This window comes from Labrus bergylta, chromosome 17, assembly GCF_963930695.1.
Source record: "Labrus bergylta chromosome 17, fLabBer1.1, whole genome shotgun sequence".
NCBI lineage: Eukaryota > Metazoa > Chordata > Actinopteri > Labriformes > Labridae > Labrus > Labrus bergylta.
Genome location: NC_089211.1, coordinates 26,064,770 through 26,084,187, shown reverse-complemented (window position 1 = coordinate 26,084,187; position 19,418 = coordinate 26,064,770). Strand labels below are relative to the sequence as shown.

The window sequence follows — 19,418 nt, the reverse complement described above, 5'->3', positions numbered from 1 at the left end:
TTCTTTTAGTAGGTTTAGTAGAGAGAGAGATGGAGAGAGGAGAGGGGAGAGAGGAGAGAGGAGAGAGGAGAGAGAGAGAGAGAGAGGAGAGAGAGGAAGAGGAGAGAGAGAGAGGAGAGAGGAGAGAGGAGAGGAGAGGAGAGAGGAGAGAGAGAGGAGCGAGGAGAGGGAGAGAGAGAGGAGAGAGGAAAGAGGAGAGGGAGAGAGAGAGAGAGGAGAGAGGAGAGAGGAGAGAGGAGAAGGAGAGAGAGATAGAGAGAGGAGAGAGGAGAGAGGAGAGAGGAGAGAGAGGATAGAGGAGAGAGGAGAGAGAGAGAGAGAGAGAGAGAGAGAGAGAGAGAGAGAGAGAGAGCTGCAGTCCACTTAGTGAAAGTGATCAAATAACAGTGTGCAGCTTTAATGTCAGAGTCTCAGCTTCCTCACTTCTTCAATGAGTCTAATTGTTCAGGCCGAGATAAACGAGAGCATGGGGCACTTCCTGATCAATAAATCTACGTCTTGACTTTATGGATGCAATCAGGGAGGCCATTTCTTTACAGCCACATTCAAGTGGAAATGACGCAGCGATGGAGCAGTGAAGAAGTAGTTTTGGTCTGAATGAGGCGACCCTGCAGGGGGTCTCCGTCTCCTTTCACAATAAATGAAATATAAATAATAAAATAATTCTTGTGCTTTTACTTTTATCCTCAGAATAAAAAGAAGTCTGTCCGTCTCTCCAGCAGCCAACCTTTCACCAGAGACCAACACACTCCTCTTTAAAGTGTGCACACTGATACAAACATCAATGGAAGGACACGTCACACACACTCTCCTGCTCGCTCGGCCTCTCAACACACACACCCTCTCTCTCTCTCTCTCTTCCCCCTTTTACCTGATTTCTGACCTACTGGGCACAGACCTGTGGCATTTACACACTCCACATCAAACAAACACACACACACACACACACACCACATCAAACAGACGGGGAGAGGGCGAGCGAGGCGTGGAGGAGAGAGGGGATTCAAAGAGGCAGAAGAGGTTTGAAAAGCAGAGACGAAGCGAGGACACGCAGGGAGAAAAGAGAAGAGGAAGATAAGAGGAGGAGAGCAGTTACCCTCGGAGGAGTTTGAAGAGCATGCAGCCTAAGGAGAACCAGTCGGCGCTGCTGTCGTACGCCGTCCCCTTCTGAAGGACCTCGGGAGCCATGTAGCCATGAGTGCCCCTGCAAGACAAACACACAAAACCTGCACGTTAAACACACACACATCACAGACTCGCTCATTAAAGCATCATCTGATGAGATTAATATCAGCAGATATTCACTCTGAGGATCCGTTTTATGATCACAGCGTGGACGCTCTCATAGCAACTGTTGCTATGGATAATTGAGTTCCTGTTTTTCTTTTTTAGCCAGAGCATGAAAATCATTATTTAATCAATATTTGATTTCTGTAGAAGTCAGCTGTTCAAGAAGCCTCCGCCTCCTCTGGCTGAGTATTTCTGTTTGACTGAATCGACTGTTGTTCTATTTTATCATCATGACTCGACTCTGAGCGGCCTGCCGCGTTTTTTAAACAGAAATCAAACCGGCTACAAATCACTGGTCACACAATGTTTACAAGCCCCCCCCCCCCCCCCAACTCTGGGTGTAACACGGATACTCACACACTGGCGTGGGGTTTCTTCTTGGAGAAGTCGCAGGCCAGGCCGAGGTCGGAGATCCGAACATGGCCATGTTCATCCAACAGGATATTAGCTGGCTGTGGGAGGACAGAGAGAGAGAGAGAGAGAGAGAGAGAGGACGGGAGAGACGGTGATATTGATGGAGAGAATCGGAGATAAGATCATAAGTGAAGGAAACAATGTTGGAGAGCTCACTAATTCATGACTTAAGTTACAATTTCCGCAGCAGCAGAAGAAAAGTCAGAGAGAGATCGAGACACTAGAAGAAATCCACTCGCCCTGGTTATCCTCTATCTCTCTCTCCCCCTCCTCTCTCCTTCTCTCCCCCTCCCTCTCGCTCTCTCTCTCTCCCCCGTCCTCTCTCTCACCCTCTCTCCCCCTCCTTCTCTCTCCCTCCCCCTCCTTCTCTCTCCATCTCTCCCCCTCCTTCTCGCTCTCTCTCTCTCCTTCTCTCACCCTCCTTCTCGCTCTCTCTCTCTCCTTCTCTCCCCCTCCCTCGCGCTCTCTCTTTCCCCCGTCCTCTCTCACTCTCTCTCCCTCTCCCCCCTCCCCCTCCCTCTCTCTCTCTCTCGACCTGTACGTATTATCTGCATCGTGCAGCTCTGTTTATTGAAGCCCTAAAACTGTTCCCTGACTTTCTGCAGAAAACGTCTGTTGTTATGGCAACCGGTCCAAACATGGGAGAGAGAGAGGAAACACAGAGGACGGCCGAAAACATGGCCGACATCAATCCAAGGTTTTGAAAAAGAGGTGAGTCGGTGGATCAGTGGATGGAGACCCAGTCCAGGAGAAACTAAAGATCAACTTCCTGTATCCTCGTTACCCCAAAGTAAAGATCAAAAATAAATCATTAAAAAACATCTCAAATCTGATCGTCATCACGGGAACAAATAGTCAATTTAATGTAAGGATGCATGTCCTCTGAGGGCTTCCGTAGAGTAACAGCTTCAAATGGTCTGTTCTACAGTAAACAGCTGATTCAGAGGGGGGGGGGGGTCTTACCTTGAGGTCTCTGTAGACCACGAAGCGGTTGTGCATGTGCTCCAGACCCAGAATGATTTCAGCCGCGTAGAAACGCATCTCCTTCTCACTGAACACGCCGTGCTGAGACAGGTGGTAGTGCAGGTCGCCCCCTGAGGACACACACACACACACACACACACACACACACACACACACACACACACACACACACACACACACACACACACACACACACACACACACACACACACACACACACACACACACACACACACACACACACACACACACACACACACACACACACACACACACACACACACACACACACACACACACACACACACACACACACACACAGTGATGAAGTGACTTTATTTATGTGGTGATTGAAATCTCTTCAAAGTCACCTGAGCGTCACAACTTCCTGTTTCTTTAAAAGCTGCAGTTTGGATTCTGTTATCTCAACGGGGGAGCCAGCGAAACTACCAGAGTGCAGCCTGAAATCTGAAGAAACAGCTACGATAAGAAGAAACCAACGGCATGAGAAAGAGGAACGAAGAGAGACATCTGTCTCCTGTCTGCTAGTTTATCGATGTGAGATGGCGACCTTGTACGGATGTAAACAGATAAATAAAGGCAGCAGTTTAAAGGTGCACTCTGGAGGTTTGGGAGAGAAATTTGAAAGTTGGAGAAACGTACAGATTCTGTGGTATATGTTCATAACTCTAAACACAAACTGTCATCAGAGGAACATTTGGTCCCTGTAAAACTGTTGGAAGATAAAAAGTCATGGTGGGGGTCCGCGACAGTGACACTGTAACTCTCCTGGTAGCTTTTAACCTCCAATCAGAGTTCCAGGGAAGTTTGTGTATTCAGTTAAAAAAAATATAGTATGGACTTGTTTCACTTCTCCAACTTTCAATATCTCGCTACCTCTCCCTCTCTCTTCCCTCTAACTCTCTCTCCCCTCCCTCCCTCTGTCTCTCTCCCCCTCTCTCTCTCCCCTCCCTCCCTCTGTCTCTCTCCCCCTCTCTCTCTCCCCTCCCCCTCCCTCCGTCTCTCTCTCCCTCTCTCCCCCTCTAACTAACTCTCCTCTCTAACTCTCTCTCCCCCTCCCTCCCTCTGTCTCTCTCCCCCTCTCTCTCTCTCCCCTCCCTCCCTCCGTCTCTCTCCCCCTCTCTCTCCCCTCCCTCCCTCCGTCTCTCTCTCCCTCTCTCCCCCTCTAACTAACTCTCTCTCCTCTCTCTCTCCCCCTCTAACTCTCTCTCCTCTCTCTCTCCCCTCCCTCCCTCTGTCTCCTCTCTCTCTCCCCTCCCTCCCTCTGTCTCTCTCTCCCTCTCTCCCCCTCCCTCCCTCTGTCTCTCTCTCCCCTCTAACTCTCTCTCCTTCTCCCCCCCCCTCTCTCTCTCTCTCTCTCTCTCTCTCTCCCTCTCTCTCTCCCCCTCTCTTTAGAGTTACAGTTCTCCAACTTTCAAATTTCACAACCAAAACTCCACAGTGCACCTTTAAAGACGTTGAGGCGCGACCTGCTCAGGTTTTGGTCTCTGTGTGTGTGAAACACATTCACGGGTCATTAAAGTCTCGAGTGTTTGATTCTCATGTCGGACGATCGGAGAAGAATCACATCCCTGATATAAACACAGCTCATGAGTCTGCAGCGTGACCTCACAACACCTCGTGTGGATCGATCGGCGTCAATATGTTGTGCTAATCTTCTCAGGGGAGAAAAAGAGAATCAGTGGGGGGGGGCTTTCTGAGACTCCTCCCTCCACCCAGGCCGACTCAGTGAAGATACAACAGCAGAGTGCTGATGACTGTGTGTGTGTGAGAGGTGACTCAGGCTGCTGACGCTGCTGACGATGGAGTCCTGAGGAGGAGACACTCGAGATGAGCTGTGGGGGAGGGGGGGGGGGGGGCTGACATGTGGAGTCAGACTCTCTGTGGGAGAGAGACCCGGCCTGCTCGGGACAGGTTAGTAATCCAATCAGGAGTCTCAGGAGGGGATGTTTTGAGGTCTGTGAGAGTGTGTTGGAGGTCAGCCTACCGTTCATGAGGTCCAGGATGAAGCACAGCTTGTCGGGGGTGTGGAAGGCGTACGTCATACACACGATGAACGGGCAGTCCTGCAGAGATGGAGGCAAAAACAAATAGCAGAGAAATGACACCAGAGACTTCAAAGGAAACAGTCTGTTCATTTCATGAAGTTTCTAAAGAAGGCCGCTGCATAGGAGAGAAATGAATCCATCGGACGTCTACTTTTGTCGCCGTTGTTTTGAAACAAACATCAACATCGTTTTGAGTTTGACTTGAATCACATCCAAGTTTTTAAAATCAGGTATCGTGACACCTCCAGCAGAAACTGGGAGGAGGTCGATACGTCCAAAGAAACAAAACAAAACAAACTTCTGAAACGACGACATAAAAACACATTAAAAAGTTACTAGTAAGCCTCTCGTTGCTATGACAACAGGAGTATTCTCAGCTTCATTATGTAATGATTTGGTAGTATAAGTGTGGAAACTTTCAGGGAAAAATGGAACTTTTGAAACATTCAGAGGAGGGACAAAAAAACTCACATCCTTTTTTTGAAGTCGGAAAAAATGACAAAAACAAAGTCGAAGTCCTCCGATTGAAGTTTTTCAAATAAATCAAATCAAATGTTTGATTCTGCAGTAAAATGTCTGCTGTGACTCACGTCTGGTTGCATCACATATCATTATTAATAAAAGGTTTATTATCCCTTTATTTTAGAGAGAGAGCGGGGCAAGACGAGCATGAATGGAGCAACAGGTTGGACTTGAACCCAGGACGCCCGCTTGTAGGACTACAGCCTCCGTATACGGGGGTCCGACATTACCGCTAGGACATCTGCGTCCCGTTAGTAAAACAATAACCACTTAACATCTTCATAAATCTGAAGTTTAATCGACTGTCAGAAGCAGAACAAAGCTAACCTTTATTTTATTTTGCTGTCGACATCGTCTGCCCGGGGACAACAGATGGAAATTAGCTAGCTAGCTAAATCTGTTACAAAGCATCTCTTCTGAGACTAATGGGTTTTTTTTGTACACTGTCCTCGATTCAAATAAACGATTAAACTAAAAAAAAATAAAAACCTTGGCTACGTCAGTTAGCTGATTAGCTCCTCTTGTTATTCTTTGTTTGTTTCTGAGCTCTGAGTCAGATTCTACTTTATTAAAACTTCTGAAGTGATGGAGCATCGTGTTTCTAACTCACCCCCGTGCTGACTAACGACAGCATGATTCTCTCGTTGAGCGCCAGAGTCTCGCCCTGCTTCATCTTGATCCTCTTCTTGTCCAAACACTTCATGGCGTACCTGTCGGGTCAAACAGCGAGCGCCACAGATTAAACACGGGGCAGAAAGCGTTAATGTGAGTGTTTTTATCAGTGGAGGAGTTTTTCCTCACATCTTCCCCGTGTCGGCCTTCCTGCAGCCGTACACCTCGCCGAAGCCGCCCCTGCCGATGATCCGATGCACGCTGAAGTCGTTCATGGTCAGCTGAGGACGGGCGGAAGAGAAGAAGGTTTAAAAAAAGAGGCGGGACAGAAGTTGGTAAATATCTTCAGACCTGCTCGAATCGGTTCAGACGGGGATGAAAACTGTCAAGAAGAGTGTCAAACCTGCAATCTTTTAAAAGTTCACTTCTGAAGTGAGGTGACCTCTGACCTCTGATTAACGAGGCGTTTCAGATAGGACACGGTGTGCGCTGCGCTCGCCGCAGGAGCAGAAGGGGAGCGTGCACAAGAAATCAACAGCACACGTTACTGACAATATCTGACATACTGTAAGTTTATATGTGTTGAGGAGGAGAAGAGGGCGTGGTCTCTCTCTCTCTCTCTCTCTCTCTCTGTCTCTCTCTCTCTCCCGGGGCCACGCAGCCTCGGGTGCGGGGATCTCAACCGGTAATGATCCTTATCCTCCGTTTGTTGTGATCTGATCTTCCCTCCTATTGGACGCGCTGAGGTGACGTCACCAAGGGCTGCGTCCAAGTTCAAAAATCTTTAAACGGACGGCAAAGGCGCGACCTTGCACTGCGCTCAGCTCGGCACAGATAGGATCGAGCGATGCAGATAACACATCAGGTAGACAAAGAATGGGTTTGAGTCACTCACTGCGTCGTATCTGAAGGGACTTTGGAAGATTTTTAATCATCAAGTACTTCTTTTTTATAAGTCTGTTCTCGCTAAACAGTTTTCTTTTTAAACTTTTATTCACCAAAATGTGCATACACACACTCACAATAAAAAAAAAGAAAGAGATAGAAACAAGAGGGGAACTGTGGTACGATAAAGTTTTGCAAGCAGATTCAGACAAAAACAAACAAACAAACAAACAAAACAAAAGGAAAAGGGTCAGTAAATAAAATGAATGAATTAGAAAGAGGGACAAAATAAGTAAATGAGAAAACAGGACAAAGAAAAACACGGGGATAGTAGAGTAACGAAATGGTGTAAAATAAAACTGGTGGGGTAGGTTGATTTTATTATTTTTTAAATTATTTTTTAAAACCAGTTGAAGATCGTTGCAGACGCAGGATGTTCAGGGCGTTGTGGTTGCAGATGCGTCACCTCGGTATGAACACTTTTAAAAACTGAAACTGAAGGAGTAAAAGTATCGGACTTTTGTGGTGTATCATAAACACTTCAGTAAACAGCATCTGCTGAATGAAGGGAGCCGGATGTTTAAACACATTTGAAAGGACTGTTCTGGTGTTCCTCGTTAAAAAGTGAGCACACAGTAACTGCAAACCTTTAAAGTGGAACTGCAGGTCGACAGCGAGCGTGTTTACACGTTTAACCACATTCAGGATATTGTGTTTACATTGAACATTACAAGCTGTGTTATTAACCTTCACACAAACAGGCTGCATGTTTCTGATCATCTGTTGTCTCATTGATCGTGAAGATGCAGAGTGAATCACTCAATCTGTCCAATGAATGACTAACTGATCACCGTGTTATGTCATGTTTTAACCACTCTTGGTTCATTGGACGGGAAAGTAAAGAGCAGCTCTGAGTGTTTTTCTTTTTTTCTATTGATGTGAACGACGCAGAGACACAGTTTTTGAAACCACCGACCACACACTAATAACGGAAGTAGCGTGCAGTATGCTCTACGTTCAGCAGCAGTCTGTCTGTCAGTCGGTGGTTATTCTGCATTACACCAGATCCGGCTAAGCTGGTTTACGGTTCGGGAAAGAGGAAGTAAAGAACAGCCCAAACGCTGTTACAGCAGTCCACTTACAGTCTGAGAACAGCTGACGAAAGATTCATTTAGATTTTCATGATTCAGAGAATGGCCGTCTCTGACCTGGCGCTTTGCATTGTGGGAAACACGATGCAGACATTTATTTACAGAATCACGGATTACGGATCTCACTTTGTTAAAAAACTTCATTTTGGACCAATCAGGACGAACTACTATAGTAGGCGGTTTAGAAAACTAACACAGACTCTGTGAGGGGAAGGGGACAGGTGCATTCAAGTGTTTAGAGGACAACAGGTGCATTCAGGTGTTTAGAGGACAACAGGTGCATTCAGGTGTTTAGAGGACAACAGGTGCATTCAAGTGTTTAGAGGACAACAGGTGCATTCAAGTGTTTAGAGGACAACAGGTGCATTCAAGTGTTTAGAGGACAGGTGCATGCAGGTGTTCAGAGGACAGGTGTTTAGAGGACAGGTGCATGCAGGTGTTTAGAGGACAGGTGCATGCAGGTGTTTAGAGGACAGGTGCATGCAGGTGTTTAGAGGACAGGTACATGCAGGTGTTCAGAGGACAGGTGTTTAGAGGACAACAGGTGCATGCAGGTGTTTAGAAGACAGGTGCATGCAGGTGTTTAGAGGACAGGAGGTGCATGCAGGTGTTTAGAGGACAACAGGTGCATTCAGGTGTTTAGAGGACAACAGGTGCATTCAGGTGTTTAGAGGACAACAGGTGCATTCAGGTGTTTAGAGGACAACAGGTGCATTCAGGTGTTTAGAGGACAACAGGTGCATGCAGGTGTTCAGAGGACAGGAGGTGCATGCAGGTGTTTAGAGGACAACAGGTGCATTCAGGTGTTTAGAGGACAACAGGTGCATTCAGGTGTTTAGAGGACAGGTGCATGCAGGTGTTTAGAGGACAACAGGTGCATTCAGGTGTTTAGAGGACAGGTGCATGCAGGTGTTTAGAGGACAACAGGTGCATTCAGGTGTTCAGAGGACAACAGGTGCATTCAGGTGTTTAGAGGACAACAGGTGCATTCAAGTGTTTAGAGGACAACAGGTGCATTCAAGTGTTTAGAGGACAGGTGCATGCAGGTGTTCAGAGGACAGGTGCATGCAGGTGTTTAGAGGACAGGTGCATGCAGGTGTTCAGAGGACAGGTGCATGCAGGTGTTTAGAGGACAGGTACATGCAGGTGTTCAGAGGACAGGTGTTTAGAGGACAACAGGTGCATGCAGGTGTTTAGAAGACAGGTGCATGCAGGTGTTTAGAGGACAACAGGTGCATTCAGGTGTTTAGAGGACAACAGGTGCATGCAGGTGTTTAGAGGACAACAGGTGCATTCAGGTGTTTAGAGGACAACAGGTGCATTCAAGTGTTTAGAGGACAACAGGTGCATTCAAGTGTTTAGAGGACAACAGGTGCATTCAAGTGTTTAGAGGACAGGTGCATGCAGGTGTTTCAGATTCTGCGTGTGAACAGTTTCCATGGAAACCATGATTTCTGACGTCCATCATGATGTGATATCAGTGAATCCACTTAGAAAGAAGGGGGAAAGGTGAATCTTACACCTGAAGAACTACTGTGATAGTAGTTGTACATCCATAGACATCCTGATAACTCCATTAATACACCGCTTCAATATATTTCTATAAAACACATGTGTCACAGGGCGCACGCTGTTGGACAGAGCAGAACCGTGATGCTTCAAGAACGCAGCACGCACCGACTATGTGGAAATTGCAGGTAACGGTTCCTGATACTAAAATGTGACTCAAAATATTTTTCATCTTTCGACTCGGACTAAATGTAAAAACAGCTGACAGGCTGAACTCTGCTGGGAGGTTATGATGTCAGTTTTCACCCCACAGTATCAGACTGGATCAAACAAACCAATCAAACGTCAGGTGAGAAAGTGACATCATCATCTTGTACTCACATGGATGTTGAGCTCCACGTTCTTCCACTGACAAAAACGAGTGAACTTGTCGCTGTGGGGAGAGAAGAAGAGAACAAAGGAGGCTGTGAGTTTACTGTACGCGTCCTAAAAATAAATAAAAAAACCTGAATCTCTCCACCTCCAACTCACCTCTCGATGAACTTCTGGAAGATCTTCCCTCTCAAGCTGTCACAGATCTCCACGATGTACGGCTGCAGGGGGACAGACACATAAACAGCAGCATCCTCTCAGTAACAATGTGGTAAAAATTCTTTGCAAATGTGTGTGAATATCTCTCCTCTGAGCATGTTTGTGACGGCTGAGCTGGACGTGATGTCACTTCCTGCCTTTCATTAAATAGCTTTAATAAGATTTTAAACTTTAACTCTGCACTGTAACTTTTAATTCTTTTTATATTTTTACTTCAATTAATTTCATCTGAATTATTTTTATTTGAACATATGTTCAGATTTAATAATTTCAGTGATTTTTTAAATGTTCTATTTTAATGTTTCTTTTCTTTCCTCTGTCATGATGCTTTTGATGTCTTGTGTGAAGCACTCTGAATTGCCTTGTTGTTGAAATGTGCGACATAAAAAAACTTGCCTTGCCTTCCTGAAGCTGATGTTAAACTTTTCTTTTTGTTGTGTCTTTGTGAACACACCTCTACCACCAGCTGAGCGTGAAGTTTAAAAGCTGAAAACAATTATCCAGGAAATACTGACAGGTTGGTGGAACGTCTTTGAGGATGGAGTAAGTCCCTGGGGATAACTTCATACCCAGAATAAGAGGCGTGTCGTGTATGGAAGCAAATAAGAGACATCATTATTTGAATTTTTCAACATGAATATCTGGATCTGAATTTGACCAGTTGAATTTTTTAGATCTGAATTTGACTAATCGAGTTTGAGTAACCTGAATCTTTTTAATGTTGAAATTGTGACACTTTTTCCAATTTTTGGATCTGAATTATAAATTGTTGAATTCACGACAAATAAATTCAGATAAATTGTTTTCAAAGTAAAATATTTCAATGCTATGAATTCAGTGGTGTTTAAATGTCAATATTTAACATTCAGTGGCTGTTAAAATTCTAATAATGATGTCTCTTATTTGCTTCCATCGTCGCGGTCTAAACGGGGGGAGATGGTCGATTCGATTTGCGCAGCTGAAAGGAAACGACTGTCCCTCACTTCTCAGGATCGGGTTTTCCTGGGTGGCCTTTTGGCAGTTGATGCTCTTCACTAAATGTTTAATGAGCAGCAGCATGAAACGGAGAATGTGGTGTTTAAAAATACTACAAGATTACATCTGGCTGATGGACGTGATACAAACACTTCCTTTATGAGAGATGAGAGCGTACGTAGAATCCCAGACAGACAGAGAGGCTATTTTAAGACAGACGCTTCTTGTGAGGAGTGTTAAACGGTCATTCTGCGGTTTTCATACCCAGGACTCTTCGTGGAAATTTGAATTCTCTTAAACTTCAGTGAATCAAAATAACAACAAACACACATTCTTATTTATTTTAACACTTTAAATTAAGAGATTTAAATTAGCAATATGTAACTCTGACCCCTAGTGTTTAAAATGTGTACTGCAGTCTAAATTCTAAACATTGTAGAGAGCTGTGTCCCCCCCCCCCCCCCCCCCCCCCCCTCTAGAGTGGATGCTCACACAGGTCACCATGTGGACTCTGAAGCTTCAGTGTTTATCCTCTGCATGGGTCTGTAAACCTTTCTGTGTTCTAACCTCTCAAAAACAAAAAACTACAACTGTGGGAGAAGCTGCAGGATGCTGAAAAACTGCGGTTTGAAATTGTGTGTGTGTGTGTGTGTGTGTGTGTGTGTGTGTGTGTGTGTGTGTGTGTGTGTGTGTGTGTGTGTGTGTCCCCAAAAATAAGCAGTCTCGTCTATTTATGATCGCCATTCGGTATCAAATCCAACTTGTTGTTTTTTAAACTAAAACTTTGACATGTGACAGCAGGGAAGGCAAAGCACATTCATATGTTGTGTGTGCGTACAGGAAGCACAGAGAAAAGTGTGAAAGGTTTCTGTCATAAATACCTGGAAGAGGGTGGGGGGAACCTGTTTCTTCTTTAGGTGACTCTGCACATGGTCCACTGCTTTCTTAGAAAAGGGCTGAAGGAAGAAAGAAGAAGAGGTCATTAAAAATGCAGCGTTACCAGAAGTTTCACTTCTCTTTCTGTGTGTGTGTGTGTGTGTGTGTGTGTGTGTGTGTGTGTGTGTGTGTGTGTGTGTGTGTGTGTGTGTGTGTGTGTGTGTGTAATAACTTCCTCCCTTCAGACAGGAGAGTGGAGTACAAACTTTTCTGTGCGTCCCTCAGTTCAGTCTTGCAGGAGGACGGAGCTGCAGTGTTTGTTGTAAACTCGTGTTTGAAGAGAAACCACTTTGTTCAGTCTCATCATCAAAGGCTGAGCTGATTCTTGTCTGGTTGTTTTTCCTTTTAGAGACTGAAATCAGTCATTCATGTGAAGAGCATAAAGTCAGGTATTAAACATCTGTGAGGTCTAACATCTGCAGCCCTGCGGTCGTTCTGTTACGTCAGCATCCCTTTAATCAAACTACAGTAAAGGACCAGGATGCTCCGTGCGATGCTAAAGTGATGACATACGACGTATTGAACATAACTTATTTAGAAAGAGAGCGAGGAGGTCATTATTATGTGCTCACATGACGACCCATGATCATATTTAATCCCAATCAATCAACTGGCATGAGTGCAAACTGAAGACACAGAAAGGGCGGGAAGCTGCGACCTCCCCCTTTCTCTTCTGCTTCACCTTTGGGATCATTACCTACACAGCGAGCAGCTCTCTCTCTCTCTCTTTTTATTGATCTTTTACTTTATCTGTAGAAAGTCTGACATTAAGGGTAACGTGTGAACGATGAGAAGACGAATGGTCGAGTTCATTTGTTGGGAAACACTGTGATAGATTAATAAATATCCAGAATATCCACATCAATCCAGGAGAATCATTTCCCCTGCGGCTCAGTTTTTATTACTACTTCAGTTTCTTCTCTCTCTTATTCTGAAAATCGTCTCTTATTTTGAAAAAACGTATGTGCTTTGGTTTCTCTGTGGGATCGATACAGTCGGTCTGAAGTCTTTCTTTCGGTTGAGGTCAAACTGTAAAATATTTCACAATAAAAACAGATTGATCGGAGAAAAATCTCTTTTTGATGTTCTATGTTTTTCTGTTTCTCTTTACTGGGAGCTGTTTGATGGTTTACTGGAACCAGTCCCTCACAGGTGCTCGCTTTGTGTCCCTGTGTGTGCGTGACCTCAGGGTCACCGCTGTGTGAGAGTGTGTTTATGTGTGTGTATGTGTGTAGGTGCGTGTGTGTGTGTGAGTGCAAGTGTATGTATGTGTGTGTGTGTGTGTGTGTGTGTGTGTGTGTGTGCAAGTGTATGTATGTGTGTGTGTGTGAGAGTAGGTGAGTCTGTGTGTGTGTAGGTGAGTGTGTGTGTATGTGTATGTGTGTGTGTATATGTATATGTGTGTGTGTGTGTGTGTGTGTGTGTCACCCTCACGTGTGAGGAGGACAGCAGCTCCTTCATGATGTATCCGTCGTAAATCTGCCGGCTGCGGCTCGACCTCTCGTCCTCGGAGTCCAGCTTCTCGTAGTCTTTAATCTGAGACGGACAACACGAGGTCACGTTAACGACAGAACAACGCCGGGCGACCACGATTACTGCGCCTAATCTCCCAGCCATCCCATGACGCTGTATAATCACACACACACACAGGTCTGACTCACTTCCTCGTAGAACTTGAGCTGCGGCACGGCCTCGTCGATCTCGTTCATACAGAAGTCTTTGAAGAGGAGGAAGCCTGGAGGACACAGAGGGACACGGTGAGGACAAACGCCTTCTGATGGTTACAGGTCACTTAACCACGAATGATCACACACACACGACCACACGGATTCAACTTCTAGAGGATTGAGAGGACGTCTGGACGCCATTGAAGGTCCCCTGAGGATCAAACCTGCTGACTCTGATGATCCTGTGACAACCAGAATCATAACGTCATGACCCTCAGTGACAAAGACAAATAATACAACAGAAGACTCATGTGAAGTCTGCTCTTTGGGTTCAGAGGTCACAGAAATGTCAAAACAAACAGACGTCTTCAGACGTTTCATGACGTGCAGATGAATTTCCTTTTTCAAGAAACATCACAGCATCAATCATTACTTCATTAAATATTCCACAGTTAAGTTCAACAGAGCTCGCAAATGTCTGTCGTATATTTTCTCTCTCTTTGTAACTGTATTTAATCCCTGCTGCATTCATAACTGAACTGTTCTTTATCTCTGTTGTTTCTTAAAGTCCTCCCGTGGACAGGTGTTGCAAATTAGCATGTTGCTATAAACATTAAGAGCAGTGCATCTGGAACTTGATGATGATTAAATGTTACAGAACCAATGTTACTGTATGTCCATGTTAAATAAACACATAAATAAAGTAAATCATTCATTGCAGCAGTGGTATCTATCAGCGCCCATTGTACAGTTTATTAATAAAAAGGAAACTTTTGGGGCATTCACACGAATACTGAAAAGGTCCTGATAAAGTTTTCGGGGCGACAAGTACGACTCAAAACGATGAGAGAAGCAAAAACCTTCACATCGTCCACTGATGGACTTGTTGTCATGTTACCAAAACTCTATTAAAACTCAAACAATATCAACAAATGTCTGTTTCAATACTACAACAGCAAAAAGAGAAGTCCGCCCAGGCAGCAGACACAGGGGATGCTCATGTTCTGAGCTTGTTCTTAGAAATGCAGAAACAACTCCTGAAAACTGTCAGAATCACACAAATACATTCAGCTCTAAAATTCTACAATTCACTGAGCAGACTCTTTTATCCAAAGCGACGTACATCAGAGAGTAAGAACAACACAAGCAAGGATCTAGAAAAAAGGGAACAATGTGAGTCAGAGCAAACGATCAGCTTTGAGTCTGATTGGACACACAGGTGCTGACAGGAAGTGACCAGAGGCAAAGCACAACATTGAGGGCAGTTCTTGAGAGCTCTAATCAGTATAGAAACCATCTTATAAGTCATCGTTATCAAACAAAAACCATCGTCATTACCATCATCATCATCAATAATATGGAGACCATCATCATTAAGTTAGTAGGTATTCATAAAGAGCTGGGTCTTTAGCTTTTTCTTAAAGGTGCAGAGGGACTCTGCAGATCGAAGCTCTCTTTGTTTTGGTTAAAATTACGATTGTGTTTGGTGTTTAAGATGTCCTCAGTACTTTCTGAGACTGAAATGGTTCTAAAACATGAATCAAAAAGGTCTCAACATGTTGACGACTCAGGTCTCACCGTGCTGCACAAAACTGTTTGCTGTCCTTAAAAATGATGAAGACAAATAATAAATAATAGGAATATGGAGAAGTGAATGACACACACACACACACACACACACACACACACACACACACACGAAAGAAGGGCAGCTTGTTTACTCTATTAGCCTTAATAATGGATTGAGGTTGTCTTGTTCCTGTTAAGCAGCTGATTCTGAGCCTTTCTGCATCCACACACTCACACACTCACACACTCACACACTCACACACACACACAGCTCACACACTCACACAGCTCATAATTACAGACGACGGCACCAGGCGTTATTTGCTGAAAATGACACGCTCTGTCACTCTCACACGCACCAACAGAGGATAATAATCTCACGACGTGCAGTCAAATCCACAATCATCCAAACAATGTATGAGGAAGGGGAGGGGCCGCCATGTTGCCTGCATCGATGAGCCCGCTGTTGCCATGGTAATTGCCTCTCTTTGGCTGTGGGCTGTGTGTGTGTGGAGACAGAGAGGAGGTGTACTGCAGCTCTATCAATCTACAGGACCACTTCATGAGGACAAAACAAAGTCTAACATCAGGAGACGAGACTGCCACCACCGCACGCTCCTCCTCCTTAGCCTCCATGACACTCACCGTTTGCGTGGACTCCTCTCTGTGGCTTTACATGATTAGCATCAGGTATTAGCACAAATAGACGGCTAACAAGATTCCTGACAACAGATCACGGGGCGAGGCGGTCACTCTAACCTTCCTCTGACTGAGCTGGAGGACGGCGCGGAGGGAGGAGCGTCAGACAGAAACACTCAGACGTGTAAAAAAACAGAGCTGCAGAAAGTCTCATCGTGTCTCAGAATAACGCCTGCACGTGGGAGGAAGCAGTGTAACCACATGATTAAAACTCATTATCAAGTCGACGGCTCTGTAGAGAAATGAGCGATACTTCACTAAAAGGATCAAATGTTTAGAGAAAGTTGTCTTTATATGAGATTTAAAAAAAACTTAAATATAATATAAATCAAGTATCTCCTCTGAAAATAACTCTGTGAGTCATGACTGTCTACAATGGGTGTAACACCCGAGTCCCACTGTCTGTGATGTTTTCAGAGTTTTCAGAGTCCTATCTTCACTTTGTTTACATCGCCAGGACGGCCGGCTGACTCCTCCCCTCGTGTATAAAAGTTGTTTAATTGAGGGACTAGAGAAAAGAAGAATAACATACTGTACTCACTGCTTAACTGTGTTTCTAGATCACGCTCATTTCAGGTAAATTTACATGCAGTGTGAAGATACCAGCATAATAAAGATCGCTAGCATTAGCATGCTAACACAACAATGTAGCGCCAGTTGTTTTGGTTTCATGCTGGTGCTCAAGGGCGACATCTACTGGATCAAAAAATCACATAAAGCCTTTAAGGCAGCAGGGGAATGTAGTGCTGTAACGTCTGTTTCTTTATGAGACGCAGAGAGGTCAATTTGAGTCTCTATGTGGAGACGGGACAGAGGACAGAGTTCAGGTTTGTGAGGCGAGCGGCGCCTCATGAGACGCAGAGAGGACTTAAACAATCTCAGAGCGGGGGAATTTGATCGATCGGTTTCTGTCAGAGCAGCTTTTGGTAAAAACTCTGAAATAATGGACAATAAATGTTTTGTTAGAAAAACTTTGTAAGCAGCAATGTCGACGATGTCGTCTGATTTTAAAATGTTTTTCTTTTCCGTCTACTAAACGTTATTAAAAAGAAGAATCACAAATGGATCTCTTCCATCTCGTTTGTTGATGTTATTTAATAATAGAGCATCAGGATCAGAAAATGACATTTCCTGCTTTCTCTTTGTGTCATATTTAAATTCACTTCTTTAGCTCAGGGCGGTAAAACAAGTTTCATGAAGAGATCACTTCCATCCAGAGGAACACAAACGAGTCTCTGAGGTGGTTATGGTCACATGATGGTCGAGGTCAATCAGCAGATTACACACTGTAACGATAAGACGTCGTCGTGACTCTTTGACTGATTGATGAATATGTGTTTGTGCGATGATGGATCGACGTGTTTTATACCAAAAGGTAAACATGGAGGAGGTGTGCAGGTTACATCCAGTAAACTAAAGAAGCAGATTTGATTTAATGATTAAAATCCTGTTTGTGTGTGTGTGTGTCTTTGTGTGTGTGTGTGTCTTTGTGTGTGTGTCTTTGTGTGTGTCTTTGTGTGTGTGTGTGTGTGTGTGTGTGTCTTTGTGTGTGTCTTTGTGTGTGTGTGTGTGTGTGTCTGTCTTTGTGTGTGTCTTTGTGTGTGTGTGTGTGTGTGTGTCTTTGTGTGTGTCTTTGTGTGTGTGTGTCTGTCTTTGTGTGTGTGTGTGTGTGTGTGTGTGTCTTTGTGTGTGTGTGTGTCTTTGTGTGTGTGTGTGTCTGTCTTTGTGTGTGTGTGTGTGTGTGTGTGTGTGTGTGTCTTTGTGTGTGTGTGTGTGTGTGTCTTTGTGTGTGTGTGAGTTTCAGTGACAGAAATCGTCTGCAGCACAAACAGACAGTGAGCCTCCTCGCCGTGTCACTGTTTACGACTCGCTCCTCGTGCCTCCTATCATCCGTCCTCACGTCTTCCTCTCGCTCTTTATCTCGGCTGCAGACGTGATGCATCATTTCCCCCCGCCGCCACGCCGCCACTCACAAAGACAACGTGCTCACTCACTCCACACAGGCCGACTCACGGGGCGTCCCTGTTTACAGAATGGGTGCTACTGACAACCACACACACACACACACACACCCCCACACACACACACACACACACACACACACACACACACACACACACACACACACACACACACACACACACACACACACACACACACACACACACACACACACACACACACACACACACACACACACACACACACACACACACACACACACACACACACACACACACACACACACACACACACACACACACACACACACACACACACACACACACACACACACACACACACACACACACACACACACACACGACTAAACGTGCCACGGAGGTATTAGGAGGGACGGAGGAAAAACGGCGTTCTTACATCATCAAGACTCGAGGATTAACCTTAATCGCTGAACACTTCAACACTGCCCAGCTAATTCAACAAATGGCCTCTTCCCGAGCAGACACACACACACACACACAGACAGACACAAAAACACACACACACACACAGACTCAGACTCTCTCACACACACACACACACACACACACAGACTCTCTCTCTCTCTCTCTCACACACACACACACACACACACACACACACACACACACAGACTCTCTCTCTCTCACACACACACACACACACACACACACACACACACAGACTCTCTCTCTCTCTCTCACACACACACACACACAAAAACACACAAAAACACACACACACACGCACACAGCTCGGCCACAGGTGGGGGCGTGGCGAGTGTACAGAACCAGAACCAGAACCTGAACCTGGGAGTCATGATATATTGTGAATTTGAAGCTGCATCTTTATCGACTTTCTAGACTCAATTCTTTGAGGGAAACGTTTTGTCTTCTTCTGTGGTTTTTGTCTTGAACCTCAGTCACAGATGTGATAAGCAAACGAAGATAACGCTTAAAATATAAAGAGAGAGAAATTGTGACCGTTCTCTCCCGCCGTGAGGTGCGTGTGTGAACAACCCAATCAGGAGGATTTCAGGAGCAGAACTCCAGAACTGACAAGAATCGAAACAGCTGGAAACTTAAAGAGTCCAAAATCTGTATCACCTGCACCATCAGACGGATCTCAGGTCGTCACCAAGGTCGTCACCAAGGTCACACGTGTCACTCCCTGTCTGCCTCATCGCCGTTATCTTCAGGAAGTGCACACACTCTCACCGCCTTATCGCTTCCCAATATGTAGCCTCAAAATCAGCCAGGTACAAATATGTGATATCTCATCATTATTCAGGATTCGGGGGGGGGGGGGGGGGGGTCCGTCCCTTCTGATCAGAATCTTAATCATGAAGCTGAAGTTTATTTTTAAACGTCCTCAGATTCCTCCGACCGCCCTGACATGTGAGGGGTGGGACGGACGCCAAACACGCTGCTGGTCATGTCGAGGAAATACAATTCTTTTACTTCAACTCATTTTATGGAAAAGAAGAGGAAAAAAAAGTGTTTTATGGAGGGGTCATTTGAGACGGGGGAGGGGGGGGTGTGTGTTGAATTAAACATACACTGACC

The 19,418-nt window shown here is 45.1% G+C and overlaps 1 protein-coding gene across 1 annotated transcript in view; it reads right to left on the bottom strand.

Moving 5' to 3' along the window:
• grk3 (G protein-coupled receptor kinase 3) overlaps positions 1 to 19,418 on the bottom strand; it is a gene marked incomplete in the record, with an annotated part of 65,673 nt that overhangs the window by 13,616 nt on the left and 32,639 nt on the right. The window contains 11 exon segments of the mRNA XM_065965490.1: positions 1,097 to 1,204; positions 1,648 to 1,742; positions 2,668 to 2,798; positions 4,697 to 4,775; positions 5,890 to 5,989; positions 6,081 to 6,172; positions 9,818 to 9,869; positions 9,968 to 10,029; positions 11,884 to 11,958; positions 13,373 to 13,474; positions 13,600 to 13,673. Coding sequence (XP_065821562.1) covers positions 1,097 to 1,204; positions 1,648 to 1,742; positions 2,668 to 2,798; positions 4,697 to 4,775; positions 5,890 to 5,989; positions 6,081 to 6,172; positions 9,818 to 9,869; positions 9,968 to 10,029; positions 11,884 to 11,958; positions 13,373 to 13,474; positions 13,600 to 13,673 — 970 coding nt within the window.